The sequence below is a fragment of the Lissotriton vulgaris genome, chromosome 5 (assembly GCF_964263255.1).
Source record: "Lissotriton vulgaris chromosome 5, aLisVul1.2, whole genome shotgun sequence".
Classification (NCBI taxonomy): Eukaryota; Metazoa; Chordata; class Amphibia; order Caudata; family Salamandridae; genus Lissotriton; species Lissotriton vulgaris.
This window is the reverse complement of record NC_141693.1, coordinates 1,451,819,971-1,451,839,158: the sequence shown is the minus strand read 5'-3', so window position 1 is coordinate 1,451,839,158 and position 19,188 is coordinate 1,451,819,971. Positions and strand designations below refer to the sequence as shown.

The 19,188-nt window shown below is 45.9% G+C and overlaps 1 protein-coding gene across 1 annotated transcript in view; it reads right to left on the bottom strand.

Annotated features, from left to right (window-relative positions):
• The window catches only part of LOC147712731 (C4b-binding protein alpha chain-like), a 366,951-nt gene that overhangs the window by 205,126 nt on the left and 142,637 nt on the right, over nt 1-19,188 (bottom strand). The window contains exon 5 of the mRNA XM_086923391.1: nt 10,216-10,289. Within this exon, the coding sequence (XP_086779517.1) occupies nt 10,216-10,289 (74 nt within the window). The remainder of the gene's footprint in view (nt 1-10,215; nt 10,290-19,188) is intronic.

Genomic DNA, 19,188 nt, shown 5'->3' with positions numbered 1-19,188 from the left:
GACAGGCTGTGACATCACTGCAGACAATGGCAATATTTCTAGAATTTGCATCAGACTCTGATATTACTTCGATTATCACTTCAGGAACCCACTTCTGGGCTGTGGCATAACTGTAGGAACTGTGCCTTAAACTCGAATATTTTTACACACCCTTGACACCAGACTGTGACATCCCTGCTGTGTGTGTGTGAGGGGGGGTGGCTCTGTGTGTGTGTGTGGCTCTGTGTGTGTGTGTGTGTGTGGCTGTTTGTGTGTGTGTATGTGCGGCTCAATGTGTGTGTGTGTGTGTGTGGCTCTGTGTGTGTGTGTGTGTGGCTCTGTGTGTGTGTGGCTCTGTGTGTGTGTGGCTGTGTGTGTGTGGGGCTGTGTGTGTGTGAGTGTGACTCTGTGTGTGTGTGGCTCTGTGTGTGTGGCTCTGTGTGTGTGTCTGGCTCTGTTTTGTGTGGCTGTGTTTGTCTGGCTCTCTGTGTGTGGCTCTGTGTGTGTGTGTGGCTCTGTATGTGTGTGGCTCTGTGTGTGTGTGGCTCTGTGTGTGTGTGTGTGTGTGTGTGGCTGTGTGTGTGTGGCTCTGTGTTGTGGCTCTGTGTGTGTGTGGCTGTGTGTGTGTGTCTGTGTCTGTGTGTGGCTCTGTGTGTGTGGCTCTGTGTGTGTGTTGCTCCGTGTGTGTGGCTCTGTGTGTGTGTGGCTCTGTGTGTGTGTGTGTGGCTGTGTGTGTGTGGCTGTGTGTGTGTGTGGCTCTGTGTGTGTATGGCTCTGTGTGTCTGTGTGTGTGTGGCTCTTTGTGTGTGTCTGTGTGTGTCTCCGTTTGTGTCTCTGTGTGTGTCTGTCTGTGTGTGTGTGTGGCTCTGTGTGTGTGTGTGGCTTTGTGTGTGTGTGTGTGGCTCCATATGTGTGTGTGTGTGTGCAAATGCAATAGGTCTCGCATTTGCGAGAGATTAAGCTATTGGCATTGTAAATGACAATGCCATTTATTTATCTGTTTTCAAAACCAACCCATAAATAAAAAGTTTGTCATTTACAATGCCAATAGCTCTAACTTTTGCAAAGGCGAGACCGTTGCATTGTAAATGCTTGTTGAAACAGCATCTTGGCATACCTGTATGTACTCTCTTCACTGAAACTCTTTCTGCTAACAGTCTTTTGCCATCGGAGAATATGATTAGAAGGGAGCACTTTTCCTCTTCAGGCGCTCAGTTATAGAATTGGTTACCAGTCTCTCTGATCTAGTTAAAATGTTTTTTGAAAGACTCTTAAGACTTATCTCATTTGTTAAATATGCCTACCTTGTTGAGAGGGGTGATGCAGTTCTAGCACCAAAAAGCATCAGTCTGGATATGCAATTTAAAGTACATTGCAGTATCCTACAAGGGTAAGATCCGGAGTAGAATTAGAGCAGTGTGGAGCTTTGGAGGCAGTGAGAAAACAATGATAGCACATCTTTCAAGAGGACACATTGGATACTGAGTGAGCACTAATGCTAGCTGGATGAGCAGTTTTTATTTTTATTTTGAATGAACTTCGAGTCTTGTGAAACGTCAAGATTGACTTCAAGTGGAATTATTTAACCATAATACATATGTGGATTCTTTCATTCAATGGAGTAGCAATACACTGTTCAGTCCATTTACCATGTTAAGAGATGCATGGAATGTGCTGTAGCTGTGTGTGAATGTGGTGAGGTTTTTTCCAAGGAGCAGACATGACCAGCTTTCAGGTTAGCGGGAAAGAATCAGACCCCGCAGGATATTGCGGCATAGATTTGCAAATTTAGCGGCACAAAAATGTTAATTTTGCGGAATTATTGTGGCACTTTAATTTACTCGCAATCATTAATTTTCAGTCTTAAATCAATTGAAAATGTTTTAGCAGATTATTTCACTTTCTAATAGGCATGTTTAAAGAGTCTGAGATTATTTGTTTGCTCTACCAAGTCCCAGATTCCTGTAATAGTTGGCAGCAAAATGTTTCTTATGTTGCTGGCAGCCAGTCAGAGAACTTGCAGGACTTTGACTTTCCCAGGAGCGATATGGCTCAAGGGAAATAAAGATCCTAGGGACAATCATAACACTCTACTTTTAAATTGGCACGCCCGCAAGAGTCTGAGACACTCTTGCCAGCCTAAGTACACCACTGCTGGGTCCCGAAACAAGAAGAGAGGGGATGCCTTGGTGCCCAATGCTGCTACCCACTTCCTGTCTACTCTTGTCCCAGAACAGGGTGCAGGCACCCCTACCTTGACCAGTGGCATCAACCCTTCCACTCTCCCTCCACGACCCTGCTTACAAGCCTACACCATGGTTTGCTGTAATTCGATTCTCTTCCGGCTGCTCATGCACTGAAAACTATGCAGTAAACAACAAGTTGCACATGTGATTATACTGACTGGCCCCCTCTTGCCCCCACCTACCACAAATCCCCTCCACGAGGCACGAGTTCTAAAATAGAAGAAGGGGGGGACTAACCAAGTTAGGTAGTTTGAAAGTGACATCATGGTGTGTGCCACCATAGCACATGACGCCATGACACAAATAATTATTTATCACTTTTTACACAAGTCTCCTCAAAGGAGGGGGGTGAGGATTCAGGGAAGAGAAGATTGGACTTGTGAAAGAGTGCACGATTATAGTAAATCCCACAAGCTGTTCTTGAAGGGAGGGTTGCTTAGAACTGAAATTATTAAAGGTCTTTTATGAAATCCACGTTTGATGGAGTCACATGAACGGAGGAGCGATAGGTTTCCAAAGTATTGATGCAAAACTAGAATGGGGGGCAAGCACAGTCCCTGGCAAGCACAAGTTATCCAGTTATACACAAAGTGTTCAAAGCTGCCACTGACACCAACCACTGGGGAGGGCCTTGAGCAGTCTCTGCACTAACCATCCTGGTACCTTAGGCCTAGACTTAGGTCCATATTTACAGAGAAGAAAAGTGAACCTACCAATCCCAGCATGCAGTGGCGAAGCTTCAGAGACTTTGAAGGGTAGTTCACCCGCATCAGCTCGCAATAGAGGGATGCCCAAGGAGTGCCAGAGGTGCCAGATCAGAGAGAGGGCTGGGTCACCTTCCTGTGTGTCCTTGAAACCCCTGAAGCACCAGTGGACCGACAAACTGATACCCATCAAGTACTCCTCCTCAATATCATTTGAGGTTGGATCCCACGTCATCACAGCGATATTGTAACTTGGTACAGTCTCAACCTGAGGCTGATTGTTGCAAATCACTAGTTGCTTTTTTTGTGTTTGTCATGGTTTTGTTTGAACTCTGATGCATGTTGGGGAGGAATGTCGTATTTGTACTTAAAGAAATACATGGGGCTTTGGTGTGTTGGGTTGGATGATTTACCCTACGCTTGTGGAATAATAGTTTAGTCTACAATTATGTCACATTGTTATATCTAGCATTTGCAATGCAATAGGTCTCGCATTTGCGAGAGTTTAAGCTATTGACATTGTAAAGGACAATGCCTTTTATTTATCTGTTTTGACAACACAAATAAAAAGCATTGTCATTTACAATGCTAGTAGGTTAAACTCTCGCAAATGTGAGACCTTTTCAAAGAGGTGGCTGCCATTGTCCCAGGCTGCTTGGCATAAACATAAATCTTGGAATTCCTTGACATAATTCCAAGCTTGAGATATTGGATGAGATCTAGATCATTTATTAACATATGATCATAACATAAACTATTCTGGTTCTGTTAACATGATGTAGAATGGAGCAATAAGCCTGCATTGGCCAATGAGAATTGCTTTTGGATTAGATGAAACCGATTTTCTAAAGTTTATTAGGCATACAATGACATTATCTTAATGCTACTAAGACCAAATGACACATTTTGAGAAAAAATATGTTTCTTTTATTATCAAAAACATTTCTATTTCGTCACAAAACTACTAGAGGATCATGTCTATTCTGTCACAGAAGTGCTAGGGGATCATTTTTGCCCTGTCATAGAACTTCTAGAGGATCATTTCTGCCCTGTCAAGGAACTGCTGGAGGATCATTTCTGCCCTGTCATAGAACTGCTAGAGAGTCGTTTTGGCCCTGCCATAGAAGTGCTAGAGAATCGTTTCTGTCCCGTCATAGAACTGCTGGAGGATCCTTTCTGTTCCGTCATATAAATAACTGCTAGAGGATCGTTTCTGTCCCGTCCTAGAACTGCTAGAGGATGATTTCTATTGCTAGAGGATCGTTTCTGTCCCATCATAGAACTGCTAGAGGATCGTTTCTGTCCTGTCATAGAACTGCTAGAGGATCATTTCTGCCCTTCATAGAACTACTGGAGGCTCATTTCTGCCCTTCATAGAACTGCAAGAGGATTAGTCAGTTTAGTCAAACCCGGGTTAAAGAAGCTTTGTATGCTCAACTTTGGACTTAATGGTAAAGTACTATGTCATGCCAGAATTGATTATATATCACGGCCAACCTCTTTATTCTAGCAATTCCAGATTTTCAGCTTACCGTCGCGTATGTGTGCTGTAGCAATCTGTTATTAAAACTGGGTTGTCCCAAAAAGTTTTCGGTAGTAGTCGTGTAAAAGTAAGTTGCTTGTCCTCAGCTTTTGTGATCATGTCATATGTTAAACTGAAATGCTATTTATACGTTTACATAAGTCTCACTTTTTCTGATGGGAGACTTTGATTTGATGTCAAATATAATGTCTAATTTGCTTATCTGAAGCCGTAGTATTTGGTACTGTAGCTCACATGAGCCCTTTCTTTCATTTTATTATGTGATTCTATCCAGACCTATATTTTCAAAGATCTGCAATCCTATTGATCTATCACTCAAATATAAATATATTTTTCTTGAATTATTTGCTGGTACATGATCACATCATCCCTGTTCTGTAGCCCAAATTACTTCTGTGAAGCGTTGTACTGCAGAGGTCTGAAGGAAGGATCCACAAGAGATGTGGCGCACATAACTTTTGACTAAAAGTTCATACCTGGTGCTCAATGCATGGTATTATGCCATGTGTTGTATACATATATTGTGTCCCTTTGTGTCCTCGACTACCATCCTTTAACCTACCACTCTCACTTGCTGTAGGTCTTTACATCACTTAATAGGCTTTGTGACATCTATTGTTCTAATGCAAGTAATTGCATAATACTTCGTCTGACGTTTGTACCTGTTGGAAGCGTCATATGAATGCTACAATAAAATACACAATTTATGACCCCTACCAACTCAGGCTGCAGTAACTACTGCTTTCGTTCCTGCTTTCTCTATGAAATCTGGTATATGGAGAACAGCACTTCTAGTTCTTGCTTTAAGATGGCATGGCCTAACTATCTTTCAAGTGGAGTATGAAGAGCTGCCATCAACCCAAATGTGAGTTGCCATATATATCCCTTTATGACCACCTTGTTGTCTTAACGTGCTGTTTATCTCATTCCATATGTCCATGTGTTTGTTCACCTTCTTTCTCTTTCTTCCAGCTCCATTCCAGAATTGTCTCCTTGGTAGAGGGCCCTGCCCCCTCTAAGCCCAAACCCTAAGCCATCAGGATACAAACATCTTACTCAGGATGCATCCTTTCTCAACTCATTATGTAAATACCAGACAAATGTTGTTGGAATTCTCTTCTTTAACCATTCATTCTTCAGACTCTTCAGGATTTTGCGATGTACCACAAAATCGGCACTTTTGTAAAAATGCAGCGATTTTTACAAAAGTGCCCCCGAAATTGAAGGAATGCGTCTGGAATAGATTATTATCATATGAAATACCACAAAAAGACTTGCACAAAAAGGCCCTTCTAAAGGAAAACCCCCCAGGAGCTCTTTGCATGGGCTTACCAGCTTGCTGATGGACAGTAGGTGCTCTCTAAGGCACACATAGCTCAGTTCTACCAGCAATTCTGGCGTCAGGCGTCGTCCAGGCGCAGACGCCCTTGCCTTTGGCTTGCCCGCTGCGCTCCCGTGCCATATGCAGTTTAAATAGTGTGTCAAATGAAAACTAGTAGGAGAACTAGACCGCCACCTCAAGCAAAATGGCGGCAGAAAAATTGCCCACCAGAAGTAGATTCCTCCAGTTGGGGCTGTCCATTACTCCCTCCACACAAAAATTCCTCTAATGACTGCTGTGGACCGGGGAGGTGGACAACAGGAAACGCACCGTCTCCGAAAATAATAGCGGAGCGGGGTTAAAAGACCAGAAGACAGGTAGGAATGTTTTAAAACAATAAAAACAGCAACTTAGCACAGCGATTTTTAAATCACAGAAATAGGCAAAATAATGCAAGCAGTTTGCGCAGCAAGTATTTGGCCGTCCTGCTTCCTAAAGCAGCTGCTTATCAGTGGCAAAGTGAGCAAAGTTCTAATACCAGCAAATACAAGATCAGGAAAGTGGAGGATGAAGGAAAAAGGTTGGGGGCAATACCACCCCAAGGCTGGCAAGTATAGCAGTTGCCTTATCCAGGAAGAACTTGAAATTGCTTTCTTAAAACATATTTTAAGAAATTACCGAAGAACCAAGGCTCCCCTGCAATTATAGTCTAATTGCATTTACCATTTCCTTCATGAAGTAACTGAAAGAGCTAGCTAGATAAAACTATTAGTATATATAAAAGGAAATAAACTTGGTACTGATAGCCATACAGTATTATGGTCAGGTCGTTGAACAGAATCTGCGTTTACAAAAGCATGCAACAACATCAGAGTCCAGGGTGCAATGTATTTAAAAGAAAGGACATGTACTTTTAAGTTTCACGTGTCATTTTTCACTACAGCAAGGACTATCACTCCCATAGGATACCTTTGGGAATAACGTATTATATTTTATATGTGTAATTTCCATTTGGGAAGATATAAACCCTCAAAGTCTGGTGTTTCTGGCATCACAAAGTAAAATCCAAACTTATGGTGAAGTCGGATTTTAAATTGCAATTCTGAAAATGCCACTTTTAGAAAGTTAGCATTTGTTTGTTTCAGCCATTTGATGCCTGTAGCCTGTCTCTGATCGGATGACTGGGTGTAGTTAGAAGCTGGGCTTTGTGTATTGTCCTAGACAGCTCCACACAATGGGAGCTTAGATGTGTCTCAAATGGCCATCTTTAGCAGGACGGGGGGGAGAAGCTGGGCACAGCCTCACATACACCTGAGTAGGCTGTGTCCCATTCCAACACATCGGGCTGCACACCCCCTTGTAGTGAGTCTGGAGCCAGGGCAGATAGAAGGACATCTGTGCACTACGAAGGCATGTCTTTGAAGTCTCCCCACTTCAAAGGCACCACTGGGTATAAGTAGTACAACTGCCAGACACTGCTAATGTGGATACTCTGCCACAAATAAGGACTGCTGTGCTGCTGAAAGACTTCTACTCTGCTGGACTGCACTCGACTGGACTCCAGCTTTGCTGTGCGGACCTGAAACCTGCTGCCCTCTTTCCTGGGTGAGAAGGACTGGAATTGCAACTCTTGACAACAGTACCCAGAGTTAATCCAAGGTCTAGTTGGCTGGGCTCCTCCTTTGAAGCCTCAAGGACATAACAAGCTTCCATCCATGCACCTAGACTCTGCCGTTTGAGAGTCTACCCTGCCAAGTGGTGCCACTCAGTCCTGGACCCTTGGAAGTGGGGACAGCAGAATCAATGCATCTTCCCTACTAAGCAACGTATTCCCTAGTTGAACCGACACACCTCCTCGGCTGAGCCACGCATCCCTCAGCAAAACCAAAGCATTGTGGATTGTATTTGTTGCAAAAGACTCGCAGCGCCGCCACCTTCCGCATCTTGGGACTGACACATCATCTTCCGAACTGACTCAGCATGACACTTTTCACAGCACTGTATACAAAAGAAGGTATTGGATCCTACAGCTGGCCAGCCCGGATCTCAACAATTGCTAAACAGAACAAGATGGCTGGTCAGGATTGTTTTGAGAAAAATCAGGACCCACACAGCCCATGTGTGCTGCGTGGGCAACAGTTTTATATTACAAAAGAATTTATTTTCATTTATAATCAAGTTTCATTAATTCATCCAAAGATGATATTAAAGGAAAGTCCTGTCAAGACAGTCAGTTCAAAAACATACAATTGTGTGCACAATATATACAAGTGTACAAACATTTACAGTGAATACTCAAAATTTCGCAACACCAAAAAGAAGCTTAATACAAACTGATTACATTCCAAACAAATTGCAACATAAAAAACATTTACACAAAGCAAAAATATTACATATGGGAAGGAACCAGTCCTTTAACTAGAATACCAGTGGACAGGCGGAGCTGAAGGTGGGATAAGGTTGCCTGACTATCTCACAACACCTGTGATGGAATGTTTATAAGATTGCCAGCAAGGACCCACAAAAGTGGTATTAATTAGTCCCTAGCTGCACCCTTCTTTCTTGTCACAGGCTGGGGGTCAACGCGTTTCGAACCGTAGATATTATAGGTTCTCCACAGGACAGGGACTGGGTAAGAGCTTCTCTGTAAAAAGAATTAAGGAATTGTGTCAAACTAATATTGTCATACTGTAAGAGCCCTCTCTATCTATACACAAGGAAGTGACAGCAAGTTACCTGCACAACGAGCACAAAGGCTGCAGGAGTGAAGGTTCACAGCACAACACCTTGCATCTCTCATCAACAGTAGCCTCGGCGATTATGCCGAAATTCCACATCGCAGCTTTACCTCTCACCAGAACAAACACATCGCCTCCGCTGCACCTCGCATCATCCACACCAGGCTTTGCATTGCAAGTCTTGTTGACTGGATCATCGGCGTGAATGCATCAGGACCTCACACTGCAGCCTTGACGCATCACGGAATGAATGCATTACCTCAGATGCACAACCGATCTTCGATGTGGATCCACGCAACACTCTTCAGCCAAGATTTAGGGTACTCTGTTCAGGGACCTAATTGGCTCCTAGTAGACAGCCCGTGCTCCATTGCTTTCAGACTGAACTTGTGACTTTGTCCCAGTTTGTAGCAACCAGATATCCCCAATAGCGCTTTATGCTTTTTGGCACTATTTTTCGCTATTTACCGGTTCTACTAATTGGATTTTTGTCGTTTTGGTCTTGTTTTATTTATTAAAGTCAGATCTATTTTTCACCTTGGTGTGTAATCGTTTTGTATGGTGTTTTCACTGTTTTCTTGTTTGAAGGGTTGCTCAAATACTTCACACACTGCCTCTAAATTAAGCCTGACTGCTCTGTGCCAAGCTACCAGAGGGTGAGCATAGGTTAATTTCGGTTTTGCCTGCCCCTAGGATTGGGGTTACTGCTTGACCAGGGCTTAGACCCCAGTCAACCAACAACCTAATTTCTAACAGCCACATGCTAAGGTGTGGCTGTATGGTTAAGTGCTAGACGGGATTGAAGATGAGCTGTTGATGAGGATGTTCTTTACCATATGGACGGAAGAAAGGTTTGAATGAGCTGTACGTCTGTCTTGGTTATGCTTCACAATATCTTTTAATAGTTTTAGCTTCAGTAATGTAGTGGTCAGATAGGGAGTGACATCGTTTTTTGGCATGGGAGAGTTTGCGCATTCCAACATCAGGAATTTGGTGACTTTTATCAATTTCCCAATTTTGAAATGTAGCTCCATAAATGTGACAGGAGAAGTGAAACCTTCTCACTTTTTTTTAACACAACTTTACAAAATTCTAGAGTGATATTGCAACAATGTATTTTCATGTGTATTTCTTGATATTTTTATGATGTGGGCACTGGAGAAAGATGTCCCATTTTGTCTGGATGAGTCTCCCAGTGCAAGCAACAATAATGGCGTGAGTGGCAAGGTGAAACATTATACGTTGGTAAAAGAGCGCTAAGCTGCCATGAAAAACTTAGTTGTTTAAACCTGGAGCTGTCTTTGACAAGGTGAGCATAAGAAGAATTATGCCTACCATTCTGGCAACAAACTGTACAACTTGACCCTATGTGTGAACCACTGATGTGTTATGTGCTTTGTGTTGGTTCCACAAACACGTGACCCCACATGTTCGGTACCACAAGCGCTACAACAACTGGGTAACACTGAAAACAGACAAGAGACTGGTGTGTAAACACCAATTAAAATGAACCTTTACGAAACAGCAAAAATACCAATGCGGGAAACAGTGAGGCAAAGCACCCCCAGAAAAGATACGAGGAAATTAAATTGGGCCACTAAAAGGAAGTAAGTAAAAAATTAATAACGCTACCAAAAGTATAATGAACCATAACATAGAAACAAGACAATGATTATACACTTACGGTCACAAATAGGAACAGCATTGCTCCATCCAGTAGCTGTACATGTTCTGGTGTTTCGCCCTATGAGTTTAAACCTAAGAGGAAAAGAGGATAGCAATACATCACAAAGGCTAGTACAAGGTTATTGACTTAGGAGTGGTTGCTGTAAAGAAAGGCAACAGTCAAGCCAGATGGTTATGAATAAATGCACATATCGAGCAATAGATGCATCTGAAGTATACAAAGACTAAATTCCACAGCACTGCCTATATTGATGTATATAGTCAAATGTTGAGATCTTATTAGTCAAAGACTGGACCAATAAGTACATCCAGTTTCTACTCAGGGTCACTCTGCCTAACAAGAATTAGCACAGCCAATAGATTTAGGTATAAAGCACTCACAAATGTAAATAACGACAAGCATGTACAAATCTTTACAGACTATTAGAGTAGTGTTTCTGTGCAATCTGCCTCTTTCTGTGTCTCTGATGTCAAGGCCCTATTTTTTGTTCCCCAAGCTTTGTGGTGTTGCTGCTTTCTATCTACAAGACTTGCATAGCGGCCACCACACAGCATCAAAGTTTGATGAATCAAAAAACAGGACACAGATATAGGAAGCTGGCAATCAAAATACATATCCCCAAAGCAGCCCTGCGAAGTTTCCCAGTTCCATGCCTGATGTGCAGCTCCAGTCATAGTTATTTTACTTTGAATTCGGGGAATTGACTTCTTGTGTATTCTAATATAAAACAGTAATATAAGTTGCAGAATTCAAAGGAACAAAATGGATTGGAACAGCACACCACGCATGGGCCTGGGAAACTGGGAAGCTGTGACAGTGGAATTCGTAATGCCAGCTGTAGCAATATTGTCAAACATGAGATCCAGCGTGTAGGATGGGGAGTACAGGAGTGTATCCTTCTCTGCTACACTACGAAGATCAGGTATTCCATAAATATCAAGAACTGCTAAGCACCCTCCCAAAATAAATTCCATTTCTGAATGACCAATTACTTCAGGCAACACTTAATCACTCTGTGACGTTCTCAATTATTGGAACATCATGTGGCTTTTACGGTGTGCCCTTCTGCTTCCAGATTAGTGCTTACTTTTAACAGCATGAGGAATTACTTTACAACTATAGCCCTCTGTCCACTCCTACTGCCTGTCTCGCATATGTCTTCCTATAAGGCGCTAATGCTGCACATTTTGGGAGGAGCTTCGCGGGCAAGCAAGATGGCCGCGTAAGCTCGGAGCTCCGCAGACCCTCTGACCCTCCGCACATATCCTGGAAGAAATCCTGATCCACGACGGTAGATTTCAATTGGCGAATGGTCGCAGACACGGGATCCGCTTTCCGTTTTTAAATCCGACATTTCTTGGTAAAGTTATGTCGTGTTGAACTTTGTGCCAGGGATGCGCTATTGTCCCGGAGGCGTCCGATGAAAGAGACGATGCGGTGCATGATTGATATGCGGAGTGAGCGTCTTTGGTTCCTGCTGGCGGAGTGCACGTAGCCACGGAGTTGTTGGCGGCTGCCTTGGCTTCGTGGTAGCTGAGCTTCGTGTTTGCCCGAGTGCCCACAGTGTCTTCGCCATAACGCCCTTTGTTCTCTCCGGACACAACATGGCTGGCAGGGGTGATCCCGACAGGACAGCGAACCGGGCTAGCAGGAAGCCGGTCCAACCCCAAACGAATAAGATCGATCGGTACGCCCAACAAAGGACCTCGCCTTCTGTGGTTGCTCAGTCTAAAGACCCCTTACGTTCGAGCTCACCAGAGGGGTCGGCCCCACTTTGCGCGACATCATGGGGGCTATCACAAGCATCAGGACTGAGATGCACAAGCAGCACGAGGTCCTGGCACACAAAGTGGACACCCTGGCTATCGACATCAACTTGATTAGGGCCGACCTAGGCAAGACTAATGATCGAGTAAAATCTCTTGATATTAAGACCTCCAGCCTCACGACTGATGTGTCGGACCTGCAAGCTGAGGTCCGTACCTTGCGGTCGGTTAATGACCTGTTCTCGAGGCGGTTGGAGGACTTTGAAGGACGTCCCAGGCGGCAGAACGTGCGCATCATTGGAGTGCCGGAGGGTGCAGAGGAAGCGGCTGTCGACCTCTTTGTTGAGGACTTGGTAAAGACCCATCTCGCGCCAGCGGGTCTCAGCCATTTTTTCTCGGTGGAGCGGGCCCACAGAATACCTGGCGGCCCTCCGAAGACGGGCGTTGCACCGAGACCCATCATCGCCCGTTTATTTAACTTTAGAGATCGGGGTGTGATTCTCCAGGCCTCGAGGCGGCATGGACCTCTCAAGTTCCAGAACGCTGATGTGACCTTCTACCCGGACTTCACCAGGGCTGTTCAGAGACAGCGCCAGAGCTTTGCGGGGATAAAGCGGCGCCTCAGGGATCTGGGGCTTAAGTACTCTATGCTCTTCCCCGCTAAGCTACGCATTGAACGTGATGGCCGAGCCATGTTTTTTGATATGCCTGAGACTGCGAGTGACTGGCTGGACACTTTGCCGCACCGTCGAGAGGACCAGGAGGAACGCTCCGAAGGTGCCTCTGGTGGCCCTGATCATCAGGACTAATGTTTCCTTCACTGCTTTTAGCGGTTGGTGTGCCTGTTGGCTGTGACTGATAATGCCGAGCTGTTGCACTTTATCTGGAATATCTTGTTCTTCCATGGAGGGTGGCGGGAGGGGACTGCGGGGGTTCCTTACTCCTCTAGGGTCTCTTTTGTAGTTTAGTTTATGGGGCGACAGGCACACTGCTGGGTGGGGGGCTTTTTAGTCTGCTGCAGGGGTGCAGGGTGGGGGGTGGTATTGGGGATGGTTGTCTCTGTTTCTCTCTTCTTCTTTCCCTTAGGCAATGGGTCATATGTTCTGTCCTGTTTCGCTTGTTGTTGAGGCTTTTGGGGGTTGGTGGGGAGCTGGGATACGACGATGGGGGGTAGGAAACTGCAAGTTCTTTGTTGGAATGTCAATGGCTTGGGTGATCGTATTAAGAGAGGGGTGGTATTGCAACTGCTCAAAAGACATATGCCTGATATTGTTTTCTTGCAGGAGACTCATTTGGTTGGGAATACATGTAGAGCGCTTAATAGGAAAGGCTTCAAAATGGTGGCTCATTCGGGGTTCTCTTCGGGGTCCCGGGGGGCGGGTGTCATGGTGCGCACGTCCCTCCCTTTTGAGATTGACTCCACTGTGGTTGACGAGAGGGGGCGGTACGCAGCCGTTTCGGGGCGATGGGAGGGGCGTGCCTTGACATTGGTTTCGGTTTATGTTCCTCAGGGCCTGCAAAATAACACCTTCCAAGACCTTGGTAGCGCCATTTTGAATCTGCCGGCAGGGTTGCTCATTGTGGGGGGTGACTTCAATTCTGTTTGCTCCGGCTCCTTGGACAGACATCCGCCTAGAGACCTCCGAAGCTCGCAAATGTGGTTGCCCACTTTTCTCGACACTATGGGGTTGGTCGACTGCTGGAGACTTTTACATCCCACCCAGAGTCAATATTCCTTTCATTCTGGCGCTCACGGTAGCCTCTCCAGGATCGATTACGTCCTTGCCTTGGCAGCTCATGCACCGGCGGTCTCTGAGGCCCGGTTTTTGGCGAGGGGCATCTCGGACCACTCCCCGCTGTGGGTCTCCTTTGACTTTAATATTGTAGTATCGGATCAACCGGTGGTGGTCAATCCGTGGTACTTCCGAAACCCCAAGACTCGTGGTCTCCTGGCCAAGGCTATCGAACGCTATTTCACCGAGAACGTGGGGTTGGTAACATCGGCCGCCACCTTGTGGGAGGCTTTTAAGGCGGTCTTGCGGGGTGAGGCATTTACTCTCATAGCGGAAGCCCGTAGGAATAGAGACGCCGACATGGTGCGTATAGAGGCGGAGATCATGGAGTTGGACTCCCGATTGGAGGCGGGCCCTGAGCCCGACCTGCTACATACTCTCTCCCTCAAGCAGTCGGAATATCGTGATCTCGCCACAGACGCTGCCCTTGTCCTGGGTAGAGAACAGCAGGGTCGGATCTACGATGTTGGTGACAAGGCGGGAAAGTTGCTGGCCTGGCTCGATAAGAAAGAGAGGGCCAGCCGTGTTGTTCCGGAGATACTGGGGGAGGATGGGGTGCTAGTCACTGACCCGAGCGCCATTGCTGAGTCCTTTTCGGATTACTTCCAGGGCGTTTATACCTCCGTCTCGGATCAGTCTGAGGCCGACTCGGGTGCTTTCCTGTCGAATATCGATCTCTCGTGCCTGTCAGACGCAGATCGAGTCGACCTGGACAGGGATATATCTGTGGACGAGGTGGCGCTCGCAATTCGTTCCTTGAGGTCTGGCAAGGCGCCTGGCCCTAATGGCATTCCGGTCGAGTTTTATAAGATCAAGCAGGATGTGGTTTCCCCGCACCTGCGAAATATGTTCCTTGAGGCGCGTGAAGCTGGCATGCTTCCCCCCGACCAGAGGTTGGCCACCATTGTGGTTATCCATAAGGAAGGGAAGCCAAGATATTTGTGCCGATCGTATCGCCCCATCTCTCTTTTGAACGCGGAGCCTAAGATTCTAGCCAAAATGCTCGCCAACCGTCTGATTGGCGTCATCGGTGACTTAGTGCATCCGGACCAGTCGGGCTTTATTCCACACCGCAACACTGCTCTTAACTTGCGTCGACTCCACGGTGCCCTGGCCAGGGCCCATACGCTCGATGAACCGGCCGTTTTGGCATAGTTGGACGCCACAATGGCTTTCGACTCCCTCGAGTGGAGTTACCTGTGGGCAGTGTTGGCGAAGCTCGGTTTTGGCCCGGAATGTGTGGGGTGGGTCAAACTTCTGTATGCCGGACCGTTGGCTAACGTAGCGGTCAACGGCCGAGTTTCCGCACCCTTTGTTCTTCAGAGGGGCACCAGACAGCTTTGCCCTTTGTCGCCCCTCCTGTTTGCACTTGCGCTTGAGCCGCTGGCGGCCTGGCTGCGCAGCCACCCCGACTTACACGGTATCAGATGGGCCCCCGACTTCGAGGACCGAGTGTCGCTGTACGCAGATGATATCCTGCTGTACCTCACTTCCCCCTGTAAATCCCTGATTGTGGCTTGTGACGTGCTGAGACATTTCGGTCGGCACTCCGGCCTAGTTATTAACTGGTCCAAGTCGTACTTGTACGTCCTGAAAGGGGGAACGCCTCACCTTCCGAGGGGTTGTAGCATACAGGTGGCAAACCAGGGCTTCAAGTGTCTGGGGATTTATATCTCCACTAATCCCAAGGCGCGCTATGAACACAACTTGCTTCTCCCTCTTCTCCGCCTTCGGCGTGATGTGGAGGGGTGGCGTAAACTCCCGCTCTCCCTGCTTGGGCGCGCGGCGCTGTTTAAAATTATGTCCTTGCCCAGGTTTCTCTACGCCCTGCAAAACACTCAAGACCCGGTCCCAGCTCGATACTTCGGCGAGATCGAGAGTCTACAACGCGCCCTGCTTTGGGATGGCCGCCCTCGGATCGCTATCACGAAGCTCACGCTACCGTGGTACGATGGGGGGATAGCACTGCCCGATGTGCGGAGGTAATACTGGGCCTCCCAGTTGGCGGCCATTAACCATGGCTTGTATGGACAACCCGGGGTATGCTATGGATCGATGGCTATTGGGCGGAGGGAGGTACCACAGGGCTCTCTACTCGAGGTCGCTTGACGGGCGGATGTCTGGTCCAACGAAAACCGCGGTCCATATTTGGAGGGCGATTACTAAGACGCAGGGATGGAAGGATAGACTGACGAAGGCGACCCCACTGTACGATTCAGACATCCTGGGCAAATTATGGCATACCAAGGGCTTTGATAAATGGGATCTAATTGGCATCTCCAGGGTGGAGGACATGTTACTACGTGGCGAGGTTAAAACCTTCGCACAGTTACAAGCGGAGTTTTAGCTGGGTGAAACGGAATTCTTCCGGTATGCTCAGCTGCGACACGCATTGCTCTACGCCAGGCCGGAGGGGGAGGCGATTCCTGACAGTTCTCCTCTGGAAGATAGGGTGCTGGACGGCCACATGCCAGACAGTGCCATTTCCTTGTCGTACAAGAAACTCATCAATGTCCGTACAGATCTCCTCCTGGGGGTGAGGGACCAGTGGGTGCGAGATGGGATAGAGATTGATGACGAAGATTGGCAGAGTGCGGTGTCCTCCCCTAAGGAGGTTGCTATCTCCTCCCGCCTTCGGCTGGTGCAGCTCAAAATCTTGCACAGAGTCTATGTGACTGGCCCCAGACTTGTGCACATGGGCTACTCCGTTGATGGCCTTTGTAGGCGCGGCTGTGGCGCCCTCGCCACCTTCATGCACATTCTGTGGGAGTGTCCTGGGATAGCTTCCTACTGGCGGCGTGTGCACTCGATTATGAGCGAGGTGACGGTACATGCGGAAGCCAGGAGATGCCTTTTAAACGTCTGGGGTCCGACGGATCATAACGTGGCCCAGACCCAATGGGTGACCCTTGGTAACATGGTGGCTAAACGGGACATCGCACAGAAGTGGGGGGCCGCAGCGGCTCCGAAGGTTGTACAGTGGAAGGCCAATATGGACTGGTGCATGTTTAGGGAAAAGACTGTGTACGTTGCCAGGGGTAAACCCAAAAAGTGGCAGAAAATGTGGGGAGCTTGGAATGAATACAGAGGGGACATCTGTGTCCCTCCGGAACCCGTACCGCAGGAGGAGCATTTATCACCTTAGCCTTTGGCTCCAACTGTTGAATTTTGTGTTGTTATCCTGTGTTTCCCTCCCTCCCCATTTCCAGTAGTGTACTCCGCTGGACACATCTGTGTTCACTGTACCTTCTCGACCCCCTCACTAAGCCTCACTGTACCTTACATCCTATTGCCTCCTACTCTGCGCCAGTTTCGGCGCTTTCTCTCTTTTCTTTACCCCTTTTTCTGTATTAGTTACATACAACTTGAAAATCAACCTTCACTTGTCCTGATGTACTGATCTTTGCACTTTGTTTCTTTGGTTCCAATCTGCTGCCTCGCCTCCGGGATGTAAGGCTGAATAGCTGTGTGCACTGTTTTCAAATAAAGGTTTTAAAAAAAAATTTTTTTTAAAAATGCTGCACATTTTGCCACATTAAACTCAGTACATTGGGCTTTGACAATCCTTGTTCTAATGAATAATGTCTTTTCATATAGACCTTCACACCTTCTTTACTAAACGCTGTATAGAATAATAAAATAAAGCAAGTAACCCACTGTAAATGCAATACAAAGAGGAGTTTACACATTTGAAAAATTCTTATGAACATTCTCTGGAAATACTGAATGAAAGGCACAGACAGCTGCAAGCTGCCCAGTTGAAAATACTATACCAATGCTTAAGACAGAATCTTCACAACAGGCCAAATGTAGGAAGGAATCAAAATATTGTAGAGGTGGTATAAAGACAGGAAGAAGCAACATATGCTGCTGAGAGAGAATCATTTGCAGCAAAAACAAAATCTAAACGCTATACTGATAACGAAGTGATATCAGCAGAATGGTTGAAACTAAAAGCCTCCTACAGAAATGATACACCAAATTGCTGGAATAATCTACAAAAGGTACCGAGGGAACCTAAAAGCAGTATAAACTTCATTACTTACCGTTAAATAGTATACAGAGAAAAGAAAAGGTTAAAGTGAAGTCATTGTTAGCTTTGGTTGTGACACCTGGATGTAGGTTTACAAAACCTTCAAAAAGTCACCTGAAAAACTACAAAGTGCAGTTATGATTATGAATTAAAATTGAAAAATCACAGAATTTTAAAGATACAGTTAGTAGAACAACCCATAATGCACGGAATGCACCTCACCCTGTTATAATTATCATATATTTTCTCTTTTATCTATCCACTTTTTTACATATGCTGGTTTAGTTGGAGCTATGCTATAAATGTTGTTATTCACGAAAACATGATCATTTCGTTTGCTTGAATGTATTCAGTTCTTTCTATATGGTTTGAATTGACTTTCTGGCGATTATTTTAAAATAATCAACAATGCATCATAGACATTGTTATAATGGGTTCTCAATTATTGTTATTAAACAATAAGCAAGGTTTCACTGAATATTTGTAAGTTAAAGGTTGCAAAGAATTGAATACTATTGTTTATTCTGAAAATATAAGACAATGTTTAGACAGAATATATAAACTAAAACAGAGAGTTAAAAGACAGAGAGAACCTTTGCACCAGGGATTCGAGCCTGAAGCTCATACAGACTCATAATCATCTTTTCTTTATGAGGGGCAAGCAGAAGCCACATTTAGCTTTCTCTTGGCTTATCTGTTGACTTGCAGACTCAGACACAACAGCAGCTGTTGCTGTTTCTTTGCTGAACATTGGTTCAGAAAATGTATGTGTGCGAGAACCATATGTGACACTGAAAGTAGGCCTTTTTAGGTGCTAAGTTTAGTCAAGTTAGCTAAAGGCAGGTTTGGAGATATTGATGATAAAAACCAGAGCCCAAGCCGAGAGAGCAAGGTCCGAGGTATCACGAGGCCCACCTGTTCCGAAGCGCATGCGCAGCAACAGCAGCAGTAGCAGTCACGCAGCATCGAGTTTCCGAGGCCTTCAAGTTCTGCTTCCCGGTGAGTACCGTTATTGGGAACGCATAGAGACGGGTTCATTTATTTGAGCCCGGTAAAGACGTATCTGGGTACACAGGTACGGTAGAGACGTGTCCATTTCGGTGGACACGGTAAAGACGTGTCTCTTTACGAGACCGGTATGGTTGTACTGTTTTGCAGTGCATAAAGTAAACAGTTTTTCAGGATCGTGTTTTTTTTCTACGTACTAGTTAGGATGTATCTGTTTCTAATGTTTTAATGTTGTAGTGTGAATGGTTGTTTCCAGTCTATTCTTGTGTATATATTGTGTTCGTTCAAGTTAGCTCCAGCATGCCACTGTTTTCGAAGTTACGTCAGATAGGGACCAGGAAAGGGATACTTGAAGAGGCAGTCCCCGTCC